This window comes from Leptodactylus fuscus, chromosome 3 (assembly GCF_031893055.1).
Source record: "Leptodactylus fuscus isolate aLepFus1 chromosome 3, aLepFus1.hap2, whole genome shotgun sequence".
Lineage (NCBI taxonomy): Eukaryota > Metazoa > Chordata > Amphibia > Anura > Leptodactylidae > Leptodactylus > Leptodactylus fuscus.
This window is the reverse complement of record NC_134267.1, coordinates 41851876-41865018: the sequence shown is the minus strand read 5'-3', so window position 1 is coordinate 41865018 and position 13143 is coordinate 41851876. Positions and strand designations below refer to the sequence as shown.

General features: G+C 42.4%; 1 protein-coding gene across 2 annotated transcripts in view; it reads right to left on the bottom strand.

Annotated features, from left to right (window-relative positions):
- The window catches only part of HEATR5B (HEAT repeat containing 5B), a 43489-nt gene that overhangs the window by 13089 nt on the left and 17257 nt on the right, over positions 1–13143 (bottom strand). For both annotated transcript variants that reach the window (XM_075267459.1, XM_075267460.1), the window contains exons 17-29: positions 12782–12887; positions 11712–11902; positions 10527–10686; positions 10224–10413; positions 9677–9846; positions 9453–9597; positions 7751–7930; positions 5644–5895; positions 4417–4598; positions 3582–3650; positions 3313–3492; positions 1368–1605; positions 978–1232 (exon numbers count right to left, since the gene is read on the bottom strand). In XM_075267459.1, coding sequence (XP_075123560.1) covers positions 978–1232; positions 1368–1605; positions 3313–3492; positions 3582–3650; positions 4417–4598; positions 5644–5895; positions 7751–7930; positions 9453–9597; positions 9677–9846; positions 10224–10413; positions 10527–10686; positions 11712–11902; positions 12782–12887 — 2318 coding nt within the window. The remainder of the gene's footprint in view (positions 1–977; positions 1233–1367; positions 1606–3312; positions 3493–3581; positions 3651–4416; positions 4599–5643; positions 5896–7750; positions 7931–9452; positions 9598–9676; positions 9847–10223; positions 10414–10526; positions 10687–11711; positions 11903–12781; positions 12888–13143) is intronic.

Below are 13143 nucleotides of genomic sequence, written 5' to 3'. Positions count from 1 at the left end.
GGCAGAGGTCAAACTCTGCAGCCAGTGTAGGCCGCGGTCGCGCGATCCGCGGCCTACCCTGACCGCTTTCAGCTGTATGTGCATTTGCACATACAACTGAAGGCAGTGATCGCTCATCAACGGGGAATCCTGTACCGGATTCCCTGTTGGTGAGCGATCCGGGCGACCGCACGCGTGCCAGCATGGAGGGCTCTGCGTGCCCTCTCTGGCACGCGTGCCATAGGTTCGCCATCACTGCTCTAGGTAGATGCTAGATCCTAGTAGGCTAAAGGACCTTAGAGGTCATTACTAGAGAAGAGCGAGTACTATTCGAAACGGACGTTTCGAATAGCATGCACCCATAAGAATGAATGGAAGTGGCCGGCACGCAGACTTTGCCGGCGGCCGGCCGCTTAACCCCCTGCATGTCGGCTGTGTCCATTCATTCCTATGGATGCATGCTATTTGAAATGGGAGATTCGAATAATATTCGCTCATCTCTAGTCATTACCCATGTGTATGAGAAGGCATGACATCATCAAGAGTCAAGGATATCGCAACTACCCAAGGGGAAAGTCTTAGACTTTCAAAGCATACATTGTATATGAATACAACAATGGCAGTCATTTTATGACAAGCACCCAAGTCTTCAGAATCATCAAACAGCAGCAGCTTTCAAGAGGAGGGAAGCGGTATTTTGTCTACTATACACTGGTTATTGTATCAGATTTTTACTTTGGACCAGGGGTTCGCTTTATGTTCTGTTTTAAGTTTCCCACAAGATGATAACTGCTGCAAAATAATAATAAATAAATAAATAATAAAGGATGTAACTACACACAGCTTTGCATTGTGCTCCAATAATAACCTGGCGCTGCAAAGATGTCAATGATGGGAGAATGAAAGAAGACTTTATAGACAAATTGCCATAGTTATTCTACTTCAATACGGGACAGTGACCGATAATAATAGAGCTCTTCCATGTCCAATTCACCCACCTAAAATCAGATGCATTCTATCTTTGTTTAGCTCCATAAGTGACTTAGGGCTGGGTGGTGTTCCCGGGGCCTGGTTCAATGCCATGGTAGAGGTAGGTTTCTGAGAGCCTGTCATGGCCGTCTCATCTGAAATCTCAGATTTATTAAAGCCAGTGGAGTTGAGCCAGAGCGCCACAGCATGGAGTATAGGTGCCCAGGAATTACGGTAATGTAACCTTGCTGTGTCAATTGTTTCAGGGGTGTAAAATGCTCCACCTGTAAATAGATTGAGAAAGTGATGAAAGTAGGGTTAAATACGGAAAAAAGACAAAGTTTTAGCTACTGTATAGAACAATGTCCTCAACAAAACAGGGTAGGAAACAAAGATGAGAAGCACGGGAGAACACTCACCATCAGGTGGAAGCTGGCTGGCAAACTCCGGTGGCAAGGTGAGCAGAGCATAGTCTCTCAACACTGCCAGCCACAATCGGCTAAGCGTTGGTAGAGCCGATTCAACCAATGAGATGAGGCTATCAGGAGGAAGCTCATCTGTGGCACCAAAATCATCGTCTTCATCATCATTTGTCTTGATGGATTTTCTGGGCTTGCTATCAGCTTCACTTTTAATAGTCATGGCCACAACATAGACCTAGAATTCAGACAAGATATAAAAAGTCATTATAGCCATAGAACGCTGCATTACAAGGTAGGAAACTAACAATTTGCAACGATGCTCAGCGTGCTGTGAAAATATCTAAATATCCCTCAGTGTATGAAATGCTTTACAGTAAGGTTACTATCTTCTGAATATGCCGGACTCTCAGATAAACAGAAATTAAAATATTAACCCTTAAGGATTTGGCCTACATTGATACTTAAGGATAACTATTTTCTTTGTAAATGTAGCCATATGAGGAAATTTTTGGGGGTAGACAGATTGAATTGTTTTTAAATGCCACCATTTTGGTAAGCTTAACTTAAAGGGGTTGTCCCATCTCAAGGATCCTATCTATACTGGTAGCTTATGTGAATTGAAGACTTTTCCTAAATATATAGGACATGTGACAGGACAATCATTCAGCTAATTGCAGTTTGCTGATAAAGCCCAGTCTGTTATATCTCTATGTAAACACACAGATAACACTGAGTCCATTCTATACAAGCATCTGCATATTTTCTGATCTGCATAAGTGTTCTGTGTCCCGTTCAGCAGGAGGGAGGAAGCGGGATAGAAATACAGGAAGTGAGAACAGACAGCAGGCAAAGCTGATGAAACACTAAGATGGGAAAACCCCTTTAAGTTTCTGGGAATGGAGAACGGAAAATATGCAATTTTACCTTTTTTACACTACAAACTTTGCACTGTATAGCATAAATAAGGTTACCTTTATTTAATGAATATACTACTACTAATTAATAGAGATGAGCGAATAGTATTCGAAAATCTAGTTTCAAATACCTCGCTCCCATAGGAATGAATTGAAGCGCCGGCGCTTGCTGTTCGGCCGCTTCCATTCATTCCTATGTGAGCGAAGTATTCGAAACTGTTTTGAATACTATTTGAATCAAGGCTACTAATTAAATTAATTAGTTAATTCAAAAAAATCATCAATTTTGTGTTGCCATATTCTGAGGCTCACGACTTTTTATTTTTCAGTTGGGCTATGTGAGGACTTATTCTCTTATAGGACAATCTGTAGTATTGACGCTGGGTTCACACCAGCGTTCGGGTCTCTGGATCAGGTTTCCGTCTTCTGATGGCAGAAAACGGAAACCTGTCAGTCCGGATTCGGCCGTGAGCGCCCATGAGCGTTTTATGCTCTCCGCGGCGAAACAGTTTTTTAAAAAATCCGGACACAAAGTCCTGCATGTCCGACTCTGTGTCCTGTTACAAAAAAAAACCTGTTCCGACACGGAGAACATTAAACGCTCACGGCCAAACACTTTACAAACCCATTCAAATGAATGGGTTTGAAAACTGATTGCAGGTTTCCGTTTCCTGCAGGAAACGGAAACATGCAAAACAGAGACCCGGGCGCAGATGTGAACGAGCCCTTACGCTACGTTCACACCAGCGTCTGGACTCCGTTATCAGGTTTCCGTCTTCTGCATGCAGAAGACGGAAACCTGTCATGCCGAGTCTGCCTGTGAGCACCGGCGAGCATTTTATGCTCTCCACGGCGAAACCGTTTTTGTTTTTTTTTTAAACTGGACACAGAGTACTGCATGTCCAACTCAGTATCTGGTTTAAAAAAAAACGATTTTGCCGCGGAGAGCATAAAACGCTCCCCGCCGCTCACGGCCGGACACTTTTCTTGCACATTTCTGTTCTTACAGACACATGACAAGTACCTACCTCTGCCCAAGCCTTTAACACCGCAAGTTTCTCCATAGTTATGGCGCTCTCACGGTACAGCTGACTGGATGATCCTTTCCCAGCCTGTGCTTTATCCAGCGAGGAAACCAAAAGGTTGTGCACCCTGCGAAGATCATTCAGGTCGCTGACCACTTTGCTTCCTATCCAGGCACTGCACACCTGACAAAAAGAATAGAAAATCACTGCTGTAATAAGATTCCCAAAAATAAGTTCTTTTGCACATATGCAAGCAATAGGTATCTCCAAACCTGGCAGGATTTCGCAACAATGTCTGAGGGTGTGTCTTGTGAAAACGCAGGTCGTAGAGCAGCTCCCACCTGAGAATAAAACAAATATTATCACTATTTTTCAGAAAGCAATTTTATCACAATTTTATAGCATTTAATTCTTCTGATTTTTTTTTTTAACATTATTACTCCAGGTCAGTCACATGTAGTCAGATTTTAAAAAGTAATTAATGGCCGTTACCATTTCCCTTGCCATTTGATGCTACTACTTATCCCACTATCCCAGTAGCAGGACCCAGAGCAGCGTGCAAAAGAAAATCACTGCAGTCAACATGACGTCGGCCCTGGAGCATGCTCCAGGCGCCGGCAATCACTGGTAAAATGGTGCCGCCGGGAAAATGTTGCCTCAGTCAGCTTTGACCGAGGCGCCGGAGGCGTTAATGCCGACCGGAGACATTAGCGCTGCGAGTCTACTGTGTAAAACATTAGACACCCGGCAGCTATGGTGGCCACCCGACTCCTGGGCAGCCGCCATAGTTAAAGACCCGGGGGCCACAAACTATTGTCCCGAGGGCCGCAGTTGGCCCACGGGCTGCGAGTTTGAGACCCCTGGTCTAAGGTAATAAGGTTTATAATAAGCTATAAGCACACAATAATGCTCATATATAATGAAACATACACTTCTACTTCCCAGGCTTCTGTATTACTTCCCAATAGAATAATATAACTAGACAGTATCACGGCACGCCATAACTGCCCTTCTACAATTTCTCATTGATAAGATTTAATATAGTGTCTGTAACCAACAAGATACTAAGTGAACACAGATGCAACACACACTGTAGGAAACCCTTACATTGGCCTGATACTGTTCCAAGATGACATGTCCTGGAAACTCTGGCTCTGGAACTGCAGCAAACTTCTTAATAATATCCTCCAGGGCTTGTAAACCCGCCATCCTAAGCTGATTGCTGTGGTCCGTGGCTGCCATGAAAGCCATCCGAATCAGGTCAGAGAGATGTAACACCAAAAAGTCACCTGTGAAATAAGGCAAAAGCAAGATGTGCAGGTCAGTACATGGTGTTACAATGTACAGGCGCCAACACAGTTGAGAATACAAGTATATGCTGGCGAACTGTATGTTTCCTGGCTGTTGTAAAATTTACGTAAGAGAATTTATATGATGTATGGTACGTTAAAGTTGGAACTACAGGTTAGGTCGGCATCTTATGTGCTTTGTATATGCTAAATGGTCATCTGAGTGAGATGTCTCGTGTCTTTAAACTACAGTTTTTCTATTTATTTGGAGTTCCCATAGCAGCTCCAGTTACAGGGAATATTATTCTGATATTTCTCAAAATAAGAGCCCATCTGGGTCTCAGCAGCGGCATTGCAGTGATCATTGTCATACTCAGATTATAGAACTGGCAATCTCCACAAAAGCAAAAAAGATCTACATATAGATAGCACTACAAGGGACAACAGATTATTGTGACTATAAAGTTGGAAGGTTAAAGTTTGCTAAAATACCATTACAGATAGACAGAGGATGTTGTGGCAATATCCTAATTTTTAGTAGCTAGTTCCTAGACTCAATAATGGATTATCCAGGCATGTCTTAAAAGGGTCTTCCCATAAATTTCTGATGGCTAAGGATCTGACTACTATGACCTGAAGCGATTAGGAAAACGGAGGCGTGCTTGACCAGTAGTGACTAGAGTGCGGCCAAGTATGCGCACCACCATTTTATCTTCATTGTTCACTTTAGGATCGTCATTCTAGCGTACACTGGGAGTCTCAGCAATCAGATCCTTATCTGTATACTGTGGATAGGGAATAGGTGAATATAGTGGCACAACTCCTTACACGTATGGTCTGAGGGGCTACAAATGGTTTCGATTTATCATCTTCGCCCAGTGTGATGAACGTTGTCTCATCATCCATATCATCCTTATAAGTAAATATACATTCATTTTATATCTATTATACCTACTTTTAATCCAAACCCAAGTACTTTAATGTCAGCACTTTTTATGTGTTTATTAAAAAGCTGAAATGAAAGAACTATAGGATGTAATCTTACTTTTGGGATTCTTCAGTTTCATAGCGCGGGCGGCAGCTAAATCAAAGTGCGGTTTGTTAGCATTCTCACAAAGCATGATAATTCGGCAAAGACAGTCTGCAGCAAACACACGCGTGGCCCACCGAGGGGCTACAAAAGGTTTGGATTTATCATCTTCTCCCAGCGTGGTAAACATTGTGTCGTCATCCATTTCGTCCTTCTTTTCAGTCTCTTCATCCCTTACACCAGCTACCAGGCTGGCTGTGCCCACATCTAGGATGAGAAATTGCAATGTATCTTACACTGGAACGAATACTCAGCTGCAATAGGTATGTACCAATGTATGGAAAAAATATATGATACTTATATATACCAAGTAAATATTATATGTAAATCAAATCCAAAAATTGTTAAATAACAAAAAAAAATTATAAATAATTGGTGGCTTAAAGTGAAATTGTATAAAATTTTGCTAATCATACTACATGTAGTATTTTACACGGCAACAAGATGTTTGCGTAGTTCTTTCTCCTTCCTACAATCCTACATCTCTTTCTGAAACTCTAGATAAATATACCTTGCAACTACTTTTGCCTGATTTTTGGTCCTTTGGACATAATGCATCTGGTTGGGCAAACTGGTCCAAATCGCCTGTCTGAGCTTATACCACATCAAACAGAGAGGAGGTATCGCTCTGCCAGACATGGTCTCAAGCCTCTCACCTTCTAAGAGTTATTGATTGGTGTAGACACAGGACTACCAAGCAATGGATGTCAATAGAACAGTTTTTCTCCTTGATTCCCTTGGCAGGGGATGGGATCCCCCTGGCTAGCCATTCAAATCCCACCCTTGTCTCAACCATGACAGTAGTTTCCTCACTTTTTCTAGTAGACATGTCTCCCATACTGGAGAATCCAGCTTTCTGCAGGGTTTAGATGGAGGTCCTTTCCGCAGACAGTTTAATGTGGGGCGGTTTAGGGCTTTCCACTTCCTTTGGGAGGGTATATGGCCTTCTACCCATGCCCTTCCCCCTCACCGCCGGTAAGTCATACCATTGTGCCACTTCCTCACACCACTTTATATCCCCTCTGCTTATGCCCATACTATTTGAACAGCTCTATTCATCCACTGGGGTTGTATGTCCGGCACTCTCAGCTTTCTACAACCTTTTATTCTCTCCCTTAGACCTTCAAGTACCTACCTATCTAGCTTATGTAGTCAGAAAGATACAAGAAGATGGTTTTAAACTCTTGTTGAGGTGGTAATAAGATAATCCTTTAATAGTCCCACATGGGGAAATGTCAATGTGTTACAACAGCATGATAATACAGATACAGGATAATAACAAGTATCCGTATTGTGTACTTTACTAGTTACATCCTCTATTTCCCTTGGTCTTGCCCATATGTTGGCATTGTGGCTCTGAGGCTGGCACGCTCCTTCATGTTTTCTAGGATTGCTTTGTGTTATCGGATTGTTGGGCTATGGCATGGTGGGTCAGTGGTGTGGCTTCTGGTGAATGTATCAAGAGCCTGTATGCCAGTGTTCTGGAGACAGACTTTACATCCCTTCATCTCACTGTGTGGATAGGCAAAAGTCAGGAGATACAGAGGATGGAGGACCTTACGGCCTCCCTTTGGGGCACTCAGAAAAAAAGAAAATGAACAGTTCCTGGTTATCTTTTTAAAGTTTAGCAGACTTTAGGGCCCTACTGCTTCAAGGTGACTGTGGGGCACCAGCCGACTCCACCACTGACCCCGCCATCTCCGCCTTTTTATCTTTATTTTTTAAATCTCATCTTTTTCCCCTCATGGGACACATTTGTTTCCCCTTCAGGTGGTTCTACCATAGCCCACTAGGGACTGTAAGGTATAGTTTATTCCCTGGACCCCAGTCATTAGCGAAATATTGGTTTAGTACTTTCCCTGCCTCCCTGTCAAGAAACTGGGGGCAGAGATGGGGGGACAAGAAACTGGAGGAAGAGATGGGGGCCAAGAAACTGGGGGCAGACATGGGAGAACAAGAAATATAAGCAGTTCAGCGCCACCGCCAACCCACAGACGAAGTCGCGGGTAACTGCTAGTTTCAATTATAACTACTTACAAGAGCATGGCACACGGATACATACCACTAGTGGCGGCCAATACGTCTTTGCACAACAGCAACCAATGAGACAGCTTGTCGACTGCCAAAGAAGACAGCATGTGACCCAATGTGTCGTGAATGTCTGAGCACAGTTTGCGGTCCGTTTCCCGGTCCAGCATCCCAAACAATACTCCTTCCAAACCAGTGTCTGTTATGTTAATATCTGCAGGGAAAATACAATCAGTGTTATCATATAACAAATGGTGGTAATAGAGATGCAAAGGCGTGCTATAAATCACAGCTACAGATCTCAGAATATTACATTGCTGGAGATCTTAGACAAGGGATCCTCAAATAACCACTGACTAGATCAATTCAGCAGGATTCTCTACAACTGAAATGAAAGGAAATTTGCCAGGTTGATTTTGGACCCTAAACCACCCACAAGTCCTTATGCAAGCCACCCATGCATCCACTTAAATAACCTAGAAGATGTGTATGATAATCATCGGACTCATCTCAGGTGCTCCCAGCACCTGCACAGTTCTTCAATGAACCTGAGGACGTACACCCCAGCTTCACTATGCATGGGTAGAATGTCCAGCAAACTTGTACTAAAGCTGAGGTGCATTCCTCTGGCTTCACTGAAGAATTGCACAGTCATAGGGAGTATGGGGCATGAAATTCCTGGTTCATAAGGATCTGTCAGTGGTTTAGTGTCCTACGGTAATTTGCCCTGATAGGTTCCCTTTAAGCCAGCCTGGGTGATCAGCTCATCGCTGCAAATCTGGCCATTGAAATTGGTGCTCAGCTGGTACTGCCCGGGTAAGCTGCCGCCATTTATATATCTCTTCTATGGGAGTAACTGCAGTATTACTGTGCTGTTGCTGATAATCACTGACAGGAAACATAGAATGGTCCCCATACAAACATGGTTTACATTCAGCAACTGCCAATCCTCTGCACCTAGCTGAAGAACTTGGTAGAAGAAACAGCTTCAGGGTAAAACCACAAGATCTGGCTACCACTTGTGTCTGAAACTCCATCCACTCAATGGCTGCACCATTCTGCAAGTAATCATCTCCAAAATCATGAAGCCATTGGCATGTCAAATGTCACATCTAGTATTACGCAGACAAATCCAATATATGAACTATAAACACACCACAAATAGAAAGGATTGGGTCACCTGAATCGAATAGTACCTTCCCCTTGAGACTCATTGTTTCCACTGCCAAAATATTACTTTTCATGTCGAAAAAAAAAGCTCTTTAGAGCAATAAGAGCATTACTGAAGATCCAAATAGGTAAGGTGCAATGCCTTTGTGACTAAAGAGCTCATGTGCATATTGACAAATAAAAAAAATAAAATTAAAATCTCGGCATCGAAAGCATCACAAGAGGAAAACACTGTTAGAGTAAGGGAGCCTTCACACGGAGTAAACGCGCGTGTATTTTTGCAAAATACACGTGTAAAAATAAGACTCCCATTGACTTCAATGACATTTTACAGGCGTATTTTTGCACGTGTAAAAAATATCATTGAAGTCAATGGGAGTCTTATTTTTACATGTGTATTTTGCAAATGTGAAGGCTCCCTTAGGTGACCCTAACCTATCTATTTGCAAGAATGGGATGATATGCTGGGTTTTGGTGACTTGTATTTTAACATTACACATAATTTTAGGTAAAAATAAAACTGAGAGCGTGAAAAAGTTATCACTGGCAGGATCATTTCTACTTACTGATGCCACTGCTTTCCTTGTCTCCTGCATTCTTAGCCAGGTTCATGGCATATTCACATACTTCTGCCGCTTCTCTCTGGGCCAGCTGCCTGAGACAAGCTACAGCCGCACGTCTTAGTAACAGATGTGAACTGCCCAGGTGGACCTGAAACATGAATCATTACGTATTAGACTATATTCACATATTGGCGTTAAAAGTTTGACTGAGTGAATGTGCAACTTACACAGAGGCAAGGGACCAGGCTTGAAAGGTTGACATGGCGAGGGGCAAACATGTGAAGCTGCTGAAGGCAGGAGATGGCCGCAGCCTGGACTAGGGAGTCTGAGTGATCCTGCATGATCGCACAGCCCACAAGACATGAAGAACGGATGGTAGATATAGTTGGCCCATTGCCTGCAAAGTAACATAGTTTATTATTAGTGTTGAGTGAATAGTATTCAAATCCAAATCCTAATAGGAACGCATGGGAGCGGCCGATCATGAAGGGGTTAAGCGCTGGCCGGCTCCTATGGGAATCTAAACTGGGATTTGAATACTATTCGCTCAACATTATTTATTATTATACCACTGTGCGGTTTTCTTCATCTACATCCCATTTCACAAAAACAGCAATGTGACCAGGAAGGGCTGACGCAACCCTTCATTTCCAGGATTATGAGAGTGTCATAGGTCAAACCTATCCTTGTAACATGCCATTTAAAAGTGGGAATACCACTTTTAAATGAACAACTAGTTACATGAGCAAAGCATCCTATGTTCTAATCCCTCACCTTGCAGCTCTGGACCCACAGTTGTTATGATTGCACCCAAACACCGTCCAAGGCACTGATGCACCTCTGTGTGTGAAGGAGGAACAGTCAGCAGCAATGTAAGCACTAAGGAGAGTGTTGGCTCCACATAACCCCGATACATTGGGCCACTTGAGTCCACAATCAGTGCAAGTGAATGGAGAGCCCACGTCTGTAGATAAATAATAACATATTCTCAATTCAGGACCAGTAACTCTCCTACCGAATTATTAACACATTCTTAAAGCACCATGCATACTAGCACTGAATATGGTGTAGTCTTACCTGAACTTCTGGAGACGTGCCATCCTGAGCAAGTGCCAGCAGAATACTGACACTCGTCTTCAGGTGCTGCCCTGAGCCAATTCCTCCTACATATCGGTGTAAACAGCCAAGTGCCAGCGAGTGGCCTGTTCTGGAAACAACATCCCGCGCTGACTTCAGCCTAAATTATCAAAAAAACACAATATATCATATAAGAATCAATTAATATAATTATAAATCAAAAGATGTAAGATACATTAGAATATTTAGTAATAAGAATATACCAGTAATGTGACAACTTGTCTATCAAGAAAGGGGCACAGCTTAAGATGGAACACCATGCAGCAACGCTGCAGCTTGGCGGTAACTAAACCAACTAATAATGATGCTTAGACTAGACAGTATGAAGATGTACCAGATGTATCCACCATCATTAGCCTCTGTAATACTGTAAAGTCAGGGGTGGCTTAAGAATAATCTAGTGTAAAGGCCCTGATGATAGTCCCAATTATTTTGTTGTAGGAACGCTTATTCATTTTAATGAGTCTGTCTAAAAGTGCCGCAAATGATCATTTTGTGATCCTTTGCTTTAAGAGGGACAGAAAATCATAGCTTGGCATCACACCACACTGTGTAATAGGGGCTGTTCTCCTGGCAAAGAATCAAAATGTATATCAGGTAAAGGTCAATTCACCAACTGTTTCTCCCGCATGTGCTCTACATCAGTCTGTGTAATAGGCGGGTGAGGAAAGAGTGATGATCGGTGTGTTTTGTAAGTAATCAGCACCCATTAAAAAAATCTTTACATCTAATAGAGCCATAACTTTGCTATGTGTACCGAGTTGGATGCCGTATACAGTGTACAGAGCTTTGTACACACTAGTGGTGGCAACTGGAACTGCAGCTCTGATCCCATTAACTTGAATAGGGAAAGAGCTGCTTCTGGCTGTATACCTTTTATATAGTTTATGGTGGCTGAAATAGGTGATTGGGGTGGGATTCAGGTATTGGCCCCTGAACGATCAGATACTGATGACCTATCCAATGAAGAGGCCATCAATATCAATTAACTTCAGGTTCTGGACAAACCATTTAAGGTTATTCTTCCCTTCACCACATATAACACAGTGCTGTGTCCATAAAACTTTTATTCTAATATTTCATAGTGATGTTTCGAATACCATCTCTCAGATCTCATAGACTCACTTGTCAAAACTGTATTGCGCCATTCTGGCAATAAATGTTGCCTCTCCAACCACTTGAGCCATCCTGCCCAAAGCCTCCCCAGCAGCACATCTCAGGATAGGATTGGGGTTATCCAGGGCACCCATAACCAAAGTCAAAGCGGATTTTCGTACTTCTTCTGGACCCAGTGAGCTCTTATTTTCTGCCAGTCCCTAATTACAAGAGCATAAAGATATGGACAAGCTTTAGGACTTGATATCAACGTTAAAGGGGTTGGCCACTTCCAGACCAATATTGAGAGACAAACGTTATGATTTGTATAATAAAAAGTTATACAATTTTCCAATATACTTTCTGTATCAATTCCTCACGGTTTTCTAGATTTCGGCTTGCTGTCATTCATTCTGTTACTTCTAGTGGATAAAACTCTGACCATGGTCATGTGATTTACGGTCCATGGTCATGTGATTTACGGTGCATGGTCATGTGATTTACGGTGCATGGTCATGTGATCAACACACAGGTGCACAGCTCGTTACAGTCACAGAACAGTAATCAGATATCTGCCTGGTAACCAGCTGTGCAACTGTGTGCTCATCACATGACCATGGACCGTAAATCACATGACCATGGACCGTAAATCACATGACCATGGTCAGAGCTTTATCTACTAGAAGTAACAGAATGAATGGAAGACTCTGGACCCCGGTTCTATGGGAGATCAGAGGTCAAACTTCCAGCAATCGTACATTAAGGTTTAGACAAATCTGATTGTATAAATAACGGGGCTACACATCAATCTTCTTACACTGTAAATGCCCTTCATTCTATGCTGTATTATGTTTTATTTGAACCGTAGAGATTAAAGTGAAATATAGGACAGACTAAGAAATGTACAAGTAGGTAGGGGGAGAATGCATGAGAAACATATAGGAGAATCGGTACTATGAATAAAGATGAAATTATATGGAAATCTAGCACGATTTGAGACAGCTGTAAACCCTAAAATGGAAAAATAAAAATCAGAAATATAATTTATTAAAAGCAGAATAAGGATTCTACATAGACCACACCGCTACAAAACTCTGTACCTTAAGTGCACTGAGCACAGCAGTAAAGATGTTGAGCTGCACAGATTGCTGTCGGACTCCCTTCGCCTGCTTCACGCACTCCGCAAAATGGTCCAGCATTTGTAATCTGGAAAACAAAGACAAGTGTCTTATTATAATGAAATGTCAACACTGTATTATCATAGTTACAAAATCTCTTGTATAATACCAGGTCTGTAGCATTTACACTGCCCGTAAGCAGTAATGTTACAATTGTATTCAGCACAAACAGGACATGAAGAATATCTGAGCAATCTTCTTTGTACAGACATCCACAAGTAGCTGACAGTCAATCAGAAGCAGTAAAGATGCCCCTAATTCGCGAAAAAAGTGCTAGTGAATTC